A 20,020-nucleotide genomic window follows, 5' to 3' on the forward strand; every position below is an offset into this window, starting at 1 on the left:
ACCGAAGATACCCGTGGAGCAAACGAAAACTCTGTTTCCAGAAATGTAACATGACGCGAGACATATAACCTCCCTGTATCCTTGTCTAAGCAAAGTTAGCCACTCTGAGATGAGGAATATCCCAAGAACACACATGATTTGGAGCGAGCATCAAGTTTATGTGTAGCATATGGCCGGAGCCAGGGGAAACAAAGCAACCGAATATCCGAAGTTTGTCATAATTCGGAACAGCACCAAAGAGTTTTTGATATGGAAATTGATGAGCCAAGACCGGAGTTGGAAGCCGATTGATAAGATAGATGGCAGTAGAGAAAGCAAAGGGCCAGTACGTAGTGGGTATGGATGCGCGAGAGAGCAACGCAAGAGCAGTCTCGACAATACGCCTATGTTTCCGTTCAGACAAGCCATTGTGCTCCGGTGTGTGTGGAGGAGTCATGTAATGAGAGATTCCGGTAGCCGCAAGAAACCCGCGAAGTGCAAGATACTCACCACCATTGTCCGAGTACAGAGTTTTGATCGGTAAGCCAAAACGTTTCTCCACAAGTGCTTTGAAAGCAATAAAAGTTTCTCTCACATCAGATTTGCGTTTAACAGGGTATAGCGGGTGTAGTGATCTACAAATATTAGATAATATTTATAGTTGTCATTGGATAGTATGGGAGAAGTCCATACATTAGAGAAGATATATTGAAGCGGCTGTGTCGTTTTAATGGTGGAAACAGCAAAAGGCAGTTTGTGTGTTTTATTAATCAAGCAATCTGAGCAAGACAAAGAGTTTGAAACAGAAGATGAAAGAGGTAAAGAAAATTTGGAAACAATGGTGTTTAAGATGGCCGAAGAGGGATGACCAAGACGAGCATGCCAATACGCAAGAGTAGTTTTGGAGCTAGGAGACGCATAAAGAGAAGTTACTTGAGATCTTGCCACTGGCCACTCATACAACTCATCCTTAGTATTGCCTTGGAGCAACAGGCCCCCCGTTAGTAGATTCTTCACCTGAAAAGAAGCAGGACTGAATGTCACCGAGACATTGTTAGAGTTGCATAAGCGGTAAACCGACACAAGATTTTTATGAATATTCGGAACACATAAAACATTATGTAACGCAAGAGGACGTGTGGGTGAGGATAGAGTAGCTACACCCGTATGAGTTATTTGCAAACCTGAGCCATTACCAATGACAACAGCATCATCACCGGAGTAAGGCTGGTGGAGAGAGAGGTTGCGTAAATCTGAAGTAATATGGTGCGTAGCACCACTGTCTAACATCCAATCATCAGGATTCGAAGAGGAGCCAAGTGCAAGGTTAGCTCATGGCTGCCAAGGTGTGAACGGATTCTTGGGTTGAGAACCCAAAACAGGTGGAAGATGTTGAAGATGAGGACATCGTCTGGCAGAATGACCCTGAACATTGCAAAACTGACACTTGCCGAGATAGGGACGAGACTGACGGTGATCAGAACGGTGATTAGAGTGTTGTGAGAAGGACTGAGAAGAGCCAACGTTGTTGTAGCTAGACTTGTTGTAGGAACCTCCACGATTGTTGTTAGTGTTGTTGTTACCGTGAGTGGCGACGTTGGCGGTGAGAGGTAACAAGGATATCGCAGCCTTAGACAAAAGTTTTGATTCTCGGTTGAGTAACCTCTCATGAACATAAGCGATGGTGGGAGAGACATCGCGACCTTCAATTTGATCAATGATGGGACGATACTCTTCAGGAAGACCTTCAAGAATCAGCTCAATCTGATCATCGTGTTCCATCGGTTTGCCAAGGTTGGCAAGAGTATCGAAACGGGTGGTAAGCCCCTGAAGATACTCGTCAATAGTGCGATTGCCTTTGGTCCAAGACTTGAGTTGATCTCGAACCTGTTGGACATGACCACGGCTAGGCTTACCGTATGTATCGGCAAGAGTGCTCCAGATCTCAGAGGAAGTTGTCTTGCGAGAAAGAATAGGTTGGACAGACAGTGAAATCGATCGAAGAGGAGCACTATATATCAACTTGTCCTAGCGTTTCCAGTTGACATAGGCTGGATTTTCAGATGCAACACCGTTGGTGGTGAGCGTGGCAGGAGGGATCTGGCTGGAGCCGTCAAGATGACCAGAAAAACCATAACCATCAACCAAGGCGTGGACTTGAAGCTTCCACATGAGATAATTGAGCGGAGACAACTTGGTAACATTGGTGATGTTTATGTGGAGCAGAGTTTGGTCGTTGTTGATGATGGTATCGGTCATCGTGGGGGAGGAAGTGGAAGACATAAGAAAAACAAAAAGAGAGAAAAGAACGAAAGGGAAAAAAAATTTAGGTTCTAAACCTGCTCTGATACCATATGAATGTGATGTCGAAAGATGATTTTATTCATTCACAATAGGATGGTATATATACATATTATACAGAGGAATTAGGTTATTAGACAATAGTTATTGAGAATATACAGTTGACATAAGTGGAGATTCTAATGAAATCATATCCCTTTGATTACTCCTTAATACGAACTACTCCCTGTGAGATGTATCATAATCACAACAGTATGTATATTTCAAACTACTTAGATCCTTTAGTCAATCTTCCAATTCGAATAGAACAAATAAGTGTTTTAGGGTGATAATGATCATGATCACAATAATTATAAAGTAAAGAAATACTTGAATCAATCATAGATATACTAAAAGTTACATGTCCTCCAGTTTTATTCAATTTGACATAATACGGAATTTCTCTTACCAAATAGTGGCAAACGATCCATCTCACAAAATCAAACATGTTCTGTCTTACTTTATTTTCTACCATTCAGCTCATCCATAAACTTGTTTACATCATTATAAGAAGAACCTCCTTCTTCGACAGCGGCTTTAGCCATTTCGCCCAGCTTTTTAGCCCATAGCCGCCTTTCCTCTGCCTTCTCACCAGCTATTACTTCCCTCACTGCCTTCTCCACTTGTTCTCTACTTATCAACTTTCCTTTTTTCACCAACTGGGTAGCTCCGACATTCACTCCTATTCTCAACACATTTGTCACTAGCTTCTCGTTGTAGAACTGTTCCGCCCCCATTGGCCATGTCACCATAGGTAGCCCTGCAGCAATGCCCTCCATAGCCGAGTTCCATCCACAGTGCGTCACAAACCCTCCAATTGCTTTGTGGTCAAGTATTAGCACTTGCGGCGCCCATCCCCGTACTATCAGCCCCTTCTTTGTTGTCCTCTCCTCAAACCCTTCAGGCAACCACTCTTCATTTTCACCTGTCCCATTGTCCCAACCATACATCCACCAAGTAATAACTATGTTAACATTGAGGCAAATATACTGAGAGATACAACCTTGATAGATAACAGCTGAGGATCGGAGGATCACATTACCTTGGTATTCATTTTTCCTAACCACCCAGATGAAATTTTGTCCAGAGCCTTCAAGACCGAAAGCAATCTCTAACAGCTGTTCGTTGGTGAGGTTAGTTCCGCTCCCAAAGGACAAGTAAACTACTGAACCAGGTGGCTTAGACTCGAGCCATTTGAGGCAGTCTTGCTCATCAATGTTGGCCTTTTTCCCTCTTCCGGCTTTCTCTGAAAACTCCCTGTTGGATAGCGAAAGGGGACCAATGTGCCAAGCTCTTTTCGCAACAAAGCTTCGGTAAAAATCAGCATAAGCCGACTCCAGCTCATAGAAGCTATTCACCAAGACACCAAAGCTATTGGTCTCTGATTCCCTAACCTCTTTCATATACTTTCCCATTGGCGTTTCTTCGTCAGCAACATTAGCTTGGTCTGCCGTGATAACTATGTCTCCGGGGAGATTAGGGATGACAAAAGGAGTAGAACTCGTAGCAACATTCTTGTGTGGCTTATGAATCCTCATGTTATACGAACAACAAAGGGAAAAGAAAGATGTGCCGTGGAACACAAGTCTTGGCACTCCGAACTTCTCAGCAGATTCTGTCGCCCAGGGGAAGAACATATCGGCCACAAGAGCACTTGGTTTGGATTTTTCAATGAAACTCTCCAACTGATCTTTCATATACTTGGTAGAGAAAAGAAACTTCAAGAACAAGTCACCTGAGTCAGATTTTTGGTATGAGTTGATGAAGTCACCGTTCTCGCATCCTTCAGGCAGTCCAAGCTCTACACAAGGGAAGTTGAAGATCTTGATTCGGATTTCGAAACCAGGGTTTTGAACTTTGAATGCTTCAACGGGTTTCTCCAAGATCTTAGCATTGATTGGAGTTGTGAGAAGGGTTGATTTGGCTCCTCTGCACGCGAAAAGCTTGGCCATATCTAGAACTGGAATCATGTGGCCATGAGCCATAAAGGGGAAGAACAGAATATGAATTCTCTCAGCAACTTCTCTGCTCATGTTTGCTTGTAGAAACCAACTTCTGGGTTTTACAGGATGAAACAGAAAACAAAAAGAAAACAGAACAATAATGGAACTGAAATATTTGATGTGATCAGACAATAACAAAGAAGGTTTCTTGTCTGGATTGGATTATTTTTCTTACTCTTGCCTGGATTGAATTATATATACACACACGCGCGTACACGTAGAAGAAGACAGTGGAAGAAGATCAAATAAATTAATAAAAGTTATCCAGGTGGCGAATGTCACGTCTTTGCATACGTCATGTTTTGCTTTTGTGTTGCATTGTTCTGGCTATATGAATTGGAAATCGAATATGAACATATGATGATGATACATGTGATGATGTCTCTCGTAGAAGCAAACTTTGACTTCTTACTTTAGTGACGAGCAGACGAGTAATTTTTGAAGGCCTGGCATTTCCACAAGAAAATACTAAAAAAACAATAAGCCCTACAAAATTATTTAATTCCGAACCTGTCAATTGTGACAAAACGCGATAAAATGATAAAGCAATCATTTTTAAAAAATATCTATAGTGGGATATATGTTTCGTGAGAGTGATTCGTGAGAAAAGGCGGTGAGCTTTCGTCTGAAAAGTAGGTGAATTTCTCTCTTTATCTGATTTTTTGGTATGCATAGAAATATACTGAGAAAGACAACCTTGATAAATAACAGCTGAGGATTGGAGGAACACATTAACTTGGCTGTTACAATATAACAAAGGATGGATCTACAAAACAAATCATCTAGTGATCTCTAGTGGGCTAGTTTCCATTTTACTTCTTCCTTTTATTATGAACTAGGGGATTATAGTACCGCATTACGTACGGTTTATAATTTATTAGTCTTTTATGATATGAGCAATAATTTGATAAGTTTTACAAATTTATTTTGGAATGCATTAGTTACGTTACTAAAGGATAATTTTAATTGGAAATAATGAACTTAAACTATCCCATATTTCCATGGCATTGTGGTCCATATACTTTGGCTTTCAGCCTCTTTCACAGGTCATCTCCGCTGATTGTGCAGTTTGGTCAGTGCCGTGCCTAGGCTATTTGTGGCTTAGGACGGATAAAAAATTGTAATTTTTGTTATTAAAAATATTTAAAAAAAAATAATTCCAAAGACAATAATGATCTTAACATGAAAAAAAGTACAAACCAAAACTTTTCTATCTTTTTTATTCTAAAAATATTTTTAGACACAATTCCAAAACATAATTCTTGTATTTTTAATTATCTTTTTTTAATCAATTGTCTTTCATTAGTATTCTTATACTAGTTATAACTATAATACGTAATTATGTGCAGAAATTTCCTTATACATAAAACATATTGATTTTATTGTAATAACATAATGTCATAGACTTCTCAAACAAAACACACATTTATGTTATCCACTTAAATACATATAAGCCTAGATGTAAAAAAAATGTGGCCTAATAAATTTTTAAAAATTGGTGGCTTAGGGCAAATGCCCTTTCCACAACACCTTAAGCACGACACTGAGTTTGGTGATGAGCAATTCTCATTTTCAAAATCTCTAGACGCATTTCTTCAAATCTCTATGTTGGAAACATAGATATGATACCACTTCCACTTATGTTCCATTGGTATCATATCTATGTTTCCAACAATCTATGGAAAATCAGGAGTTCATACAATTTCTTAGTTGTAACTGAATCAAACTTTAAGTTTAAAAGTTTGAGAAATACATAGATATCTGTTTTAAGTAAACTAAAGTTTTTTCCCTTATGTTCCTAAATCGATTCAATGCATTCAATTTTGGGTTTGCTAGCTTTATAAGTTGTTTCGAAGATGAGAAAATTATAAAGTATCGGGTAAAAATATACATGACACTAATGACCACTATACTTAAACCTAGTCGTTAAAATGAACTTTGATTCAAGAAATTGGAGTAGATTGTGTTATAACTTTTAAACTGTACTTGGAAGAACGTAAAAGATTTATTAAAAACAGAGTAAAGCGTCACTTACATCTCATGATCAACTTGTGTAGATATTTCGTATGAAGACCACTTAAGTTGTATTGTATGAGGTGGTTGTGATTCGAACTACTCTTGCCACTGCCATCTGCTGCATATATAACAATTAAAGTTAGAGGACGTTTGAGATTTAAACATACAATGAAGACCGTGGAAACATATAACATATTCTAATTAGAGCTTTAAAATATAACCATATTGGAGTGGAAAGGAGTTTTGCTGCATATTAACATACTCATAGTCCTTTCCACGTTCAGTTAAGCAACGGTCAAATACATATTCAAATTAGAGATTTAAACGTATAATAAAAAGGTTACTTTGTGGGAAGGAGTTTTAGAGAAACGAACGTATTGGAGTCTATCAAATATGATTTTAAAACAACACTAATTAGAGCTCTTAGAGCAATTTCAGTTTTAAAGTAAAAGGAAACATGTAAAATACAAAAGAAAGCAAGAAAATCACCCTTAGAGCAATTTCAATTATAGATACTGATTGGAACTAAACTATAAGAAAACTATAGTTCAAACTTTGACTATGCATGAGACTGTTAGTATCGATCTAAGTAAGACTTTTGTTAAAGTAAAGATTATCTAAATTCGTTTCACAACTTATCAGCTATAACATACAGTTGTCAGCTTTGTAAACAACAGTTCAGCCCTATTCAAACTGACGAATACAATTACGTTTAAAAAAACTGCAAATTCATTATCAGCATATATATACTTGAGAAATGACTCCTAAAACTTAAACTTTAGACCGATTTGGAAAACTATAAAATATACATGTGACCCTTAGTGGTCGAAATCTGATTATCTTGCTGGTTGTTAGACATTAATATAGCTCTTATTCTCTCCTCAAATTAGACTGAAACAAACTCAAACATAAGGATTCATAATTAAGAAGGATGCCAGGAATTAGATATATTAATTTATTACTTGTGTAGAAGAAGATGGTTATTATCAAATAACTTTACTAAACCCATAATATACGTAGAGAACCATTCGTAGTCGATAACACATGATTGCAAAATTTATGAGAGTTGGACATAGCTAAAATCACAATCTCATAGATAAATTCATTGCGAGAGGTATCATGCCTGCAGTTAAAGCAGACCCGATCTCATATACAGAGATGATGCAAAATCCTTACGGGGATGGGAGCTAGTTGGAGAGATGGATAAGGATCCCAGCTTTGAGGTTTAAGCAACGGGAAGTCGCCATGGGTTGATACATCTTTAAATCCAACAAATAAGATAGGAGAAGTGGAAACGGTAGAACTTATATCTGTAGATGATAACACAGAAGCAAATATAATTTCGAATGGGAGATGAGGACTGCTCATTGAGGAGCCGAAGAGATGACCTTAATAATGCGGCAGTTTGCAAGATGTACTAAATAAATTACATTGTGATTCATCTAGCATCGTTTTTCCTCTATATAAAATACGTACGTGGTTTTTTTTAATCTAAGCTGATGTGGCAGGTTAAGAGAGTGTTTTAATCTCAATGACTCCCTTTTATTAGTAAGTAATTTTTTTTCTATATTATTAGTTCCTCTTATTAGGGAATTTTTCCCATTTTATTTATTCCTCTATTAGAAGATTCCCCTCCCCACCCCCATTTTATATAAAAAAAAAGTTAAATACTTATTTTTTTCTCCTAAAAAACGATACACACTTGTTTCTATGTTGTCAAACATCTATATCATCAATGATTTTGTTGTTGTTAATGTCGGTACGTACATTTGAATATTCAAGAACATGACAAAAACAAAAACATAGACTATATGTATCTTGATGTCGATGAAAATAACATTAGAGACAAGTAATTGGAAGATATTCCTGTCGTTTTATCACTTTGAAAATCCACACTATAATTATTGTTGTTGGTGTCAAGACATTAGAATGAGATCCATTGATAAGGTTCCAAAACTTTATCTTAACACAAGATTTTTTTAACATATTAAGTCTATATAAAATAATACAAAGAAAGTGGACTCACTGAAAATAAGAAAAGTGGACAAGAAGCTTAGACAAAAATTCATAATAAAAAGATAATTAAAATTAATGTGTTAGTAATTTTTACATGGCTATGTCTTTTGGGTCAAACATTTCTAAAATGCATTTTAGAGAAAAAGTAATTAAGCATACACTTAATCTTAGATGTGGAGAAATAACATAAACTTAAAAATTTAAAAAACAAGAAATGATAGAACGAAAGAACTAGCCCACTAGAGATCCCTAGATGAGGTTTCCATGACCACCCGAGCCTCCGCAACCACGACCACCTCGGCCTCCACCACCACGACCTCTTCGGCTACTACTTCCACGGGTAAGGAAAGTATCCTGTTTTGTATCTATCATTTCTTTCATCTTCGGAGTTTGTTTGACCGGCCTTTTTCTTATTCTTCTTTGAAAAGGTGTGGCCATGTCTACAACTTGCGAAGATTCAGTGTTGAGAGCTTTTCATCCACATCCATTTCATGTTTCTCCTCATTTCTACATGTACTAGATTCACTATTTGATGCATGTGTAGTAGTTTTTCTGTTGTACTCACTAGAAAAACAAAAAAGAAACCAAAACAGAATAAATTAAAAAATGGTATTTGTTTTTGCTCCAAAATAATAACAAATATATAAAGTTGCATTATAATAAACAGCATCGCTTAAATCATCGGAGATTTTTCAATTACTTCTTATTGTTTTTATGATCATTTTCCTTAACATCCATATTTGAGGTGAAAGGGTATTTCTGGATGATGGTATTGCATTTTGTTAAGGTGGTTGCGTCAAGAATTCCATAATCCCATTGTTTCATCATGAATAATCGCCAGCACCTGAAATTGTTATTAAAGAAAAAATCCAATAAATGTACAAACCCAATTTAATATAGTATATGCATATATATGTTGATGTATATATATGCATGTCGAGTTTGGAGTGATAATACTTACATGTCGAGTTTTAAGTTATGGTGCAATTCTTTCCTGTATAATTTTGAAAATTCTTCACATGCTCAAGGAATATGAGTGTCTGCCAAAACTCTGCAACACAATTTATAGTTTTTATTTGACCAAAAAGTTTTTAACCAAAACCATTAATCAAGACATAACAATGGATTTTTTTTACCTAAAAATTAATATTACCTATTTTTTTTTACTAAAGAGTTCCACAGTTGAATGAAAATCTCCATAATTTTATTCTCTTTCATAGAATCATCAATGATCTGCAGTTTTTACAAAATTTCAAAGGTCATTAAGTAACTTCATATATCTGGAGCCTCAACCTCACCCTTAGGCACATTCTCGACTTCATTTTCACCCGCAGCTTCTGTTGTGACCATAACGGTGGCAAGGACGAGCTCAGCTTCTGTTGTGACCGTAAGGAGATCCATTATAATAACAAAGGATGTTGGATCTACAAAATAAATATTTTTAATTTATATTATTATACCTGAAAATGTAAAATTAAGATCTAAGACGGAAATTAAAATTGAATATAATATTATATTATTATGATGGAAATTTAAAAAGAGAACAAACAAATGAAACAAACTCATGCTACGTACGTTAATGTGGAAGCTAAATTTGCTAATGTAATATGGAATTTTGGATAGATGTACGTAAATAAGTTGAGACGTGATTGATAAAAGTAGATGCACTCGAGAACAAAAAGATAATTGCCGGAAGCTAAGGAGGAAGAGGAGTAAAAAACACTCTCTTTTTTATTTTATTTTTTAGGTCTTTCACCAACTTTTGTTATCTACATCAAAAGGTAGCTCACCTTATATATATAAATTTATTTGTATTTTACTGGTCAATGACATATAAATATATTAATGTTATATAAGGTATTCAAATATTCAAACTATAAAGTAATCTATATAAGTAAACAATGTTTTGTATCTATGACTAATAATAATTTTTGGTAAATATATAAGTTAGATTCGTCGAACTGTTGAGTCACATGTGTTGGATCTAGATGGATTAATAGAGAACAATTCAACTGTTAAGGAGAGAACAGATCTTTGTAATCTGTAAACTTGTACAAGGTTGATAGGGAGTCAACCTTATTGACGGAGGCAAGTGTGGTCCTGAAACAACAACATTTTAAAAAAACAGAAATGAGACTTAGCTTTTTTTTTTCTTGAATATATTTGTTGCTTAAGTCATAATGACAATAAGCTCACGCGATTAGTCAAACTATGAATCTAATGCTCAAAAAAGAGTGTCAAGTACTGATGGAGATTAAAATTATTGTTTGAGTAAACTAAGTAGAGTTTAAGGCGTAGAGACAATGAAACATTTTCAAAATACATCTGTGGCCGGATAGACATGAGCCATGCCAAAAATAATGTCAGATTGATGATGAACGGAACAAGAGTCCAGTTAGACATTGTCGGTCATGTATGGCCGTGTGGGGGAGACACAACTGTATGTAACATAAGAAAAATATCGTCTTCCCACTACAAGAAAACATGGATTTACCGACTGCAAAAATAGTCACTATATAGTCGCTAACTACTTAGTCACGACTGATTGGCGACTGACATACATAGTCGCTAAACAATGCATCGCTAAAAAAATCAGTCGCTAAAAAGTCGCAATGGAGCTACTAATTGACGACTCATAATTGGGGTCGCTCTTCCCTCGCCAAACAGTCGCTAAAGTTGCGACTGAATTGCAACGCTTTAGCGACTGATATGGTTACTCATTTGCGACTGTTTGGGTACTGTTTTGTTTACGTTTTGGTGAATGTTTTGCGACTGTTTAATTATCATGTTTTAAAAAAAATTCTGGTAAAAATGCATTATTTGATTTTGTAATACCAAAACTGATTAAGAACACATGTACTAAAACATAACAAACATGAAATTAAACAAAGACATAAGTACCATGTTTTTACTAAAGTTGCAAAAGTTCCAAAAAATATCCAAATATCCAAGAGTGTTGCAAATATTACATGAGGGAACCTAACTTTGAAAATCAGCAGGGTTTGGGTCATTGGTTTGAGACTCAAGGAAGGCGACATAGTTTGGGTTAGTCTTGAGGAAGCTCACCAAGCGTGAGATCTCTGCTTGTTGCTCAGATGCAACCCGCAAAGCCTCAGCTGCAACCCGTGAAGCCTCTGCGTCACGCTATGCTTGTTCCTCTATCTTGCGGTTAGCGTCTTCAAGCTGTTGTTGCAGGGTTGTGAAAGTAGAAGAGCTTCCAGGGTACTTCCGCTTCCCGTTGATGTAACTTCCTAGGCTTCCAACTCCAAAGTATGTTCCTCTATCATTAATGTAAGTAGACTCCATACACAAAACAGAGAGAAAAAGTTATTATAATTACTTAACAATGAAAAAATTAACAGCTTATTAGAAAGAAGCAAATTACCTGAAGAAAGAGCTCATCGTCCTCCTCGTGAGATAGCTCTGATCGACGTGAAGTACCATCTGAAGACTCATCATTATCCTGAGCAGCCAACTTAGCTTTCCTTCTTTTCTTATATGCCTCATGAACTGCTTGCGCTTTCTTATCCACAAAAGTACCATCTTTTTTGGTATGAGTCCTGAGAAAAACTTCAGGAATAGTTGGCGGTCTTCCCAATTCTACTTCCTGGAATGTAAGACAATGAAAAGGTTAGGAAACATTTGATGTCAAGTAATTAAACAATGAAAAGGTTATGATGTAACTCACCATCTCTTGTTCGATTTGTAAGTAAGACTTCGGCCCTAATACATGCTTGTGAGGGCCAAGACCATTACGGTCAGACATTCGAGCTGCTGAAGTGGTTGCACTCTTTGCCATGGCTTCTTCTGTGTTCCAATAGTTACACATTTCTTTCCAAAGAGTTCTCTCAATCCACCTCGGTTTCACTTCCTCTCGCTGAGCTGGTGCCTTGGAAACCATGTCTTTCATACGGTTTTGACAAATGCTATAGAACTTTGCTTGAACCACACCGGTTAGAGAGGGATCCCAGGTGTGTGTTTTCTACAAAAGAAGACTAGTGTTAGTGATAAAAAAAACCAAGAAAAAAGCTATAAATACAGAAATCAAATTGAAAGGAGTAGAAGTTTACCGCGAATTCCAAGAAGTAACCTACTCTTCTTGCATTCGGAACACAACCCCAACTGTAATATGGACCATCAAACTTGTTTGTAAACACTTTTGTAATCTTTCGGATAAGTGATGACTTGTCTTTACGAAACCTTCAAACACAAACAAATCAGTAGTCAAATTCCAATCAAATACAAAAAAATCGATCAATCCAAGTAAAATTCTAATCACAAACAAACACAAACAATCGAAAATTCTAAAAATTCTAATCACAAACAAACATAATCAATCCAAAATTCTAATAATTCTAATCACAAACAATCACAAACAATCCAAAATAAAAAATTCTAATCCAAATTCTAATCACAAACAAACAAACACAATCAAATTCTAATCCAAACAAACAAACACAATCAATTTCTAATCCAAAATACAAAATTCTAATCCAAATTCTTACCAAGTGGTTCCACGCTCTAATGAGGGAGAGAGGACAGTGGTATACTTCTCACGGCCTGGTTGGACAAGCATGTCATGTAAAGAAGCGAGTACATCAGCTGGGAGATTTGATTCCCTTGCACCGTCATCCTCCGAATCAGCTTCTTCCTCATGTGAGTTTTGCGCTTGAGAACTGTGAAGCGATGCAGAAGCTGCTCGAGGTTGACCAGGTTAAGAAGAGGGTGGTTGATGAGCCTGTCGAGGTAGAGGAGACTCTCGTGGTAGATTCGAGACTTGAGGAGACTGTCGATGATGATTCGTGACTGACGGTTGAGGAGACTCTCGAAGTTGACTCAAGAATTCTGGTGGATTCGTCGCGGAGGCGAGAGGTTGAGGAAAAGGACGCCTGGTTGGATCTTCGCCGGAAGGGGATGTTCCGGGAAAGCTCCTCGAGTGCTGGAACAGATTTTTCGGAGGTGGATAGTCTCGGTAAGAAGGTGTAGGTCTCGCTGGAGGCTGGAGGTTTGGGACAGGAGTTCCCTGAGAATCAGTCTCTGGAACTCGATGGTTCGCCGGCGTGAAGGTATACTGGGGAGGAAGATTGGCGGGTCTGTGATTCACCGTTTGTGAGGTTCCAGAGGTTTGATTAGAGGGGTTTCTTCTTCCTCCGCCTCTTTTCTTTACTCCAGCCATCCAGGGTTTACGGTTTTGTCGACTGAGAAGAATTTAGATCTAGGGTTTTGAGATTTCGCCGTTTCGTCTCGAAGAAGAAGAAGAAGAAATGTTAGATTAGGGTTTGTTCGGGGAAGAAAACGAAAAATAATGGGTTTTCGTGTTTTGTTACGGCCCAAATTTTGTTAAGGCCCAAATTTATTAAAGCAGTCGCTAAATAGTAGCTCTTTAGTCGTAATCTTTTAGCGACTGTCAAACTGGTCTCCAAATTAGTTGTAAATTGGCGACTACACTACGACAATATGCATTAGTCTCCAATTAGCGTCTATTAGGCGACTGATTTATTTTAGTAGCCATTCAATAGCTAAACAATCGCAATTCAGTCGCTAAATTTAGCAACTGTGTTTTTAGTCGCAAATTGCAGTAACCAATTCCATGTTTTCTTGTAGTGTCCCTTTTTCTAGATCCATCGAAGGGATATTTACGGTAAATACTTGATGAAATGTTTTATATTATTGGATAGTCGGATCAATTTGTCCAAGCTAGTTATTAGATCCTGAGCAGTTGACTACATACTACTTTTGGAGTACGAGAGATGACTTGTAACTCTAGTATTGCCGCTTATGTAATAAGTCACATACTCCCAATCTCTCATATCTATCAAGATATAGCGCAGTTAGCACTTGTGACCTAAAGTATATACATGTTAACTACAATGTAACATCTTTTTGTACCATTGTTTTGGTCGGTTCCACATTAAGCCTATACATGTTAATTAACAACTATTTTCAGTGATAAAGAAACACATTCTTATTATTGTACTAATAATTGCTTTCAGTGAGAATATTAGAAAGAAATAAATTAAACTGTTTTATTGTTTTTTTAAATAATTCAACAGTTTACAAGAGAAGAAAATAAAGTCTATTTCACTAAGGCAGCCGCTTCCATATTGGCTGCCTTTGAGATAAAATGACTATATTTATTAAAGTCGATTTCGTTAGGGACAAACCAAACATCTTTTTTATGATTGGTTGAAAATTTTAAAAATATTCATTTCTTAATTTGTGTATTTTTACTCATATATTTTGAACTAAGAGAATATTCTTTAAAAACAAAATTTCCTAGTTTAAACTGTACATTATTTAATGGTTTCAAATGGATCTAAGAAGACGTGAGACGAGTTATAAAAAGTTAGAGGTGATACAAATAGTGATAATAATTTTTTTCTGATTTAAATTAAGTGTCGTTTAAGTTTTTTTACACACATATTAAGAAAACAAACAAATTTCATGGTTTATTCTTTATTAGTATAAATAATTTTCAAACTTTCTCAATAGTACATTAATATATAGAACGAAAGAACTAGCTCACTAGAGATCACTAGATGAGGTTTTCATGACCGCCTGAGCCTCCGCAACCATGACCACCTCGGCCTCCACCACCAAAACCTCTTCGTCTACCTACTTCCACGAGTAAGGAAAGTATCCCATTTTGTTCTATCATTTCTTTCATCTTCGGAGTTTGTTTGACCAGCCTTTTGTTCCTATGCTCCTTTGAAAAAGTGTGGCCATGTCCACAACTTGCGAAGATTCAGTATTTGTTAAAAACAAAACAGAATAATTAAAAAAAATAGTATTTGTTTTTGCTCCTAAATAATAAAAAATATATAAAATTGCTATATAATGAACAGCAGCGTTTAAATCATCAGATATTTTTCAATTACTTCTTATTGCTTTTATGATCATTATCCTCAACATCCATATCTAAGGTGACAGGGTATTTCTGGATGATGGTATTGCATTTGGTTATGGTGGTTGCATCAAGAATTCCTGATGCGGTCATCACATATGCTGAACGAGTAGCTGAATTACTTCAAGACGGATTTCCTGATGGACTTTCTGAACTACTCTCCGACGAGCCACACAAGGAAATATTGATTGCCAAGGCAGATATATTGCTAGAAATCCTAGATCCACCATTTCTTCCTCATCATCACCATTAATTATGATTTCTCCATTATGGGGATTTATTTGTAATTAATTTAGATATATTTGTAATTAATGTAGATTATACCATGTAAGAGCAATAAAAAAAGCTCATTTGTTTCATTGTAAAGATATAGAAGATTTTTGGAAAATAAAAGAGAGAGTTTTCTCACTTTGAAGCTTAGGCTTTGTTTTTGTTTATCTAAGTTAGGTGGATTCCTTTACTTAGTAAACGTTTGTTCTTATGTCTTTTTGAGCGAGTCATCAAGGCATAGAGCTTGTGCTGTATGCGAGTCCTATCACAACTCTGTGGTGCACTTCATTCTGCCATAACGCCCCTCATTTGATCCCACACGAGAGAAGCTATGACAACCCGTCCCGCGGACCCCACTAGTCCACCGCTAGCAGCCCCAACGGACCGTCCGTAGATCCCACTAGCCCACCGTTAGCCGCCCAAACGGACACCAAGCTGGCCCTGCATGGCATCAATCCTAACCAATCACTGTGGATATCCAAATCCACTAGTAGGTTATTGGTGCGCCAGGCGTTCCTCGAACCTTGGTCTCCATCCTTTACAACCTTTCCACAGGACAAACTGTCACCAATTAACCTGCAACTGAAACGACCTGACCTGTTTTTTTTAATAATAAATAATATATAATAAATAATAATAATAATAATAATAATAATAATAATATACTACAACTAGTGTTCCCATACCCACTAGCCACCTAACCACAACCACAATCAAACAGCGGAAATAACCAATATCAATAACCAATAATATTCCAATAATAAAATATAACCATAAACCAATATCCAAATCATCAGAAAACATGGAACCAACAACCTAGCAATGTTTCTAATGAACCAACTCTAGCAACCTAGCAATGCCAGACAACATCCAATCGAGTCCCTAGAACATCCTCCTCTTCATTGCCTTGATTCCACGATCACACTTTGCCTTTACCTGCACCACAAACACATATTGCAATACATGAGTATTTTATAAACACTCAGTAAGGCAATCCTCCCATCTACTGGGCTATACACACAAGCAATAGAGATACTCTAACCATCAAACAGCAATTAACAAACAAACCATGACTCTGCATCGACCGACACCATAATGCATCAACCGACACCAGTTGGGGTTGCGTCGACCGACTCAAGGTATGGATCGACCGATGCAAGGCTAACTTGCATCGACCGATGCTCCCATTGCATCGACCGACGCATGCTCGACATAGCACAAAAACCCTAAGATTTCACGCGTCGTCCTCGCACTTGCATCGACCAACGCACAAAGTGCATCGACCGATGCACATGCCGAGCATCGTTTTCCCCGAAGCTTCTTGCCGGATCTTCGTTCCTGCAACCAGAAGGCTCGATCCCAAGCCACAAGAAAGCCTCACACGAACCTAAACAACGTTCTAACAAGCTACACAACACAAAAACACACAGATCAGATAATCTCTAGCTTAGATAAGCCATGATCATGCACTTACCTTTGCCACAGAAGAAATCCGACCCAAACACAGGAAGGAAACGTTCCTAGGAAGCTCCTACCACGATCCCAGCTACAAATCTCTACAGAAACAGCTTCCAACTCCAAGAAATAACCAAGAACACTCAAGAACACCAAGAACTCTTCTCTATCTCTTTCGTTTCTCTCAAAAGCGGCTAAACACGCCTAATGAGACAAAACTCGAGTTTAAGGGTTTTCCTAACCCAAAACACAGCGTTTAACTTAAGTCAAACCGCAGAAAATTGAACCTGCATCGACCGATGCACTATATGCATCGACCGATACAATCTCCTAAACCGGGATTTCGGTTCGCGGGTGTTACAGAAGCGACTGCCAACGTGTCAGATCTCCATCTTCGACCATCATTTCTTCACAAGAAAGAAGCGACCGCCAAGTTGTGAAGCTGCCATATCTATCCACATATGAGTCTCACCATCAAGTCTTGTATCAATTCCATAATTCCATTGCTTCATCATGAATAATCGCTAGCACCTGGAATTATTATTAAAAAAAAAATCCAATAAATGTACAAACCCAATTTAATTTAGTGTATGTATATATATGCTGGTGTATTTATAGAATTGTGGAGTGATAATACTTATATATCGAGTTTTAAGTTATCGTGCAACTCTTTCCTATATAATTTTGAAAATTCTTCATATGCCCAAGGCATATGAGTATCTGCTAGAACCCCCCTGCAACACAATTTATAATTTTTATTTGACCAAAAAGTTTTTAACCAAAACCATTAATAAAGACATAACAGTGGACGTTATACGTTCAACGTAAAAATTAATATTACCTATTCATTTTTACAAAAGAGTTCCACAGTTGAATGAAAATATCCATAATTTTATTCTCTTTCATAGAATCATCAATGATCTGCCGTTTTTACAAAATTTCAAAGGTAATTAGCAAGTAACTTCATATATCATTTTGTTATTGGTTGTTTTATAAACCATGGAATACACCAGATCTAGAGCCTCAGCCTCAGCCTCAACCACATTCCCGGCTTCATTTTCACTATCTCGGTCAGAGAGTACTTCATCAAGTGTCATTGGCTTTGTAACATTGGTTAGTGACAATAAAACGGAGACAACATGGACACAACTAACCAACATTCAAATTTGAATTGGACCAATTATGTATATACAAAAGTTCATGAGAAATATCATAACTTGCAAGTCAAAGAATATTCAAAAGAAGTTGGTCAAGGAACTTGAATCACCTGACCGCTTTGAGAGTGATAAAATTGGCGTCTAGGAAGAGGTAAGTGGCTGCAAAAACATTTTTACTCGGTTAATATATAAAGACCGTTCATAAGATGTATGATTAGAACAAATCCATGGCCGTGGGTGTCCACCTAAGGCAAGATTTAGAAATGGGAACTCTAGATTTATTAGCTTTTGAACAAAATTTAAAAGAAAAAAAAATATATCCAAAAACTAATGATAAATGGATATATGAAATTTAATGATGAAATATTGAAATATAGTATAATAGTGTTATAAGAGGTAGATTTTTTTTTTTAATGGTCTACACCACTATACGAAAAAAAGACATTTAAGATGGTGTTATCTATAAAAGATATTTTTATTTAAATACATCGAATCTACTAACTATAAAATTTTAAAAATATAATCAAATGAATTATGGAAATTTAAAATAAAATAAAATAAATATGAGACTTTTAAAAGAAGAAAAATATATTTTTTAAAGATTAAAAAAAAAAAGGAGAAAAAAGGACATTGAATAAGAAGCAATGTTAAAAGGAAGGAAGAGCAACATATTAGACTAGGCTACCCAAAAAAAATTTGAAAATCATATTTGGAGTAAAAAAAAAAATAGAGACCCATAATATACAAAATTTTGAACAATATAGAGACATGAAATTGAGGATCTAAAGTTTAGTTTCAAAAGCGGGGCTTTTAAAATACCATAATCCCACATATGTATATCAACAAACCTTGTAGTTTTTGATCGCTTAGCAGAGACAACCTATAACATCCGCGAACCATAGTGCATCGGTCGATGCAAGGCCGGTTATGTGCGGACGAGTTTAAGTTAAACGCTGCGTTTTGGGTTAGGGAAAACCCTTAACACAAGTTTTGTCTCATTAGTCGTGTTTAGCCGCTTTTGAAAGAAAGAAAAGAGAGAAAAGGTGTTCCTAAGTGTTCTTGAGCGTTCTTGAAGTTTTTGGGTGATTTGAGGAGGTTTCTGTAGAGATCTGTAGCTGAGATCGTCGTAGGAGCTTCCTAGGAGTGTCTTCTTGTTTGTTTGTGGTTCAGAATCGTCTTGGCAAAGGTAAGTGCATGACCATGGCTTATCTAAGCTGGAGATTTCTTTGATCTGCTTGTTATGTTTCGTTTGGCTTGTTAGAATGTTATTAGGGATGTTAGGATGCTTTCTTGTGACTTGGGATCGAGTGTTGTGGTTGTCGGAACGAAGATACGGCGAGAAGCTTCGGGGGAAAACGGTGCTCGGCATGTGCATCGGTCGATGCAAGTGCGAGGACGGCGCGTAAAACTTTAGGGTTTCGTGCTATGTCGAGCATGCGTCGGTCGATGCAATGGGAGTATCGGTCGATGCATATCATGTGTCGTTCGACGCAATCCCAACTGGTGTCGGTCGATGCAGAGTCCTGGTTTGTTATTGATGATTGTTGATTGTTGGTTGATGGTTAGAGATGTCTCTATTGCTTGTGTGTATAGCCCAATAGATGGGAGGATTGCCTTACTGAGTGTTTATAAAATACTCATACATTTCAATTTGTGTTTGTGGTGCAGGTAAAGGCAAAGTATGATCGTGGAATCAAGGCAATGTAGAGGAGGATGTTCTAGATACTCGATTGGTTGTTGTCGGACATTGCTAGGTTGCTAGAGTTGTGTCATTAGAAACATTGTTAGGTTGCTGGTTCTATGATTCCTGTTGGTTAATTTTTGGTTATTGTTTATGTTATAATTTTTGGATTATTATTGGATAATAATTTGATAGTTGT

General features: G+C 36.9%; 1 protein-coding gene, 1 long non-coding RNA gene and 1 pseudogene across 2 annotated transcripts; all 3 read right to left on the reverse strand.

Moving 5' to 3' along the window:
- Window positions 1-2,630: 2,630 nt before the first annotated feature.
- Window positions 2,631-4,529, reverse strand: LOC104766720 (UDP-glycosyltransferase 73B5-like). Its single transcript, XM_010490659.3, has 2 exons — window positions 3,362-4,529; window positions 2,631-3,244 (listed from the first exon to the last, which is right to left on the reverse strand). Exons 1-2 carry the CDS (start codon window positions 4,350-4,352, stop codon window positions 2,781-2,783), a joined length of 1,455 nt encoding a protein of 484 aa, XP_010488961.2. The 5' UTR covers window positions 4,353-4,529; the 3' UTR covers window positions 2,631-2,780.
- Window positions 4,530-11,300: 6,771 nt separating this feature from the next.
- On the reverse strand, window positions 11,301-13,530 carry LOC104768003 (uncharacterized; annotated as a pseudogene).
- Window positions 13,531-16,287: 2,757 nt separating this feature from the next.
- Window positions 16,288-18,402, reverse strand: LOC147920730 (uncharacterized). Its single transcript, XR_015590382.1, has 4 exons — window positions 17,825-18,402; window positions 17,621-17,717; window positions 16,597-17,514; window positions 16,288-16,464 (listed from the first exon to the last, which is right to left on the reverse strand). It is a non-coding gene; the product is annotated as an uncharacterized LOC147920730 (long non-coding RNA).
- Window positions 18,403-20,020: the final 1,618 nt, after the last annotated feature.

This window comes from Camelina sativa, chromosome 19, assembly GCF_030686135.1.
Source record: "Camelina sativa cultivar CO46 ecotype springtype chromosome 19, ASM3068613v1".
In the NCBI taxonomy this organism is placed as follows: Eukaryota; Viridiplantae; Streptophyta; class Magnoliopsida; order Brassicales; family Brassicaceae; genus Camelina; species Camelina sativa.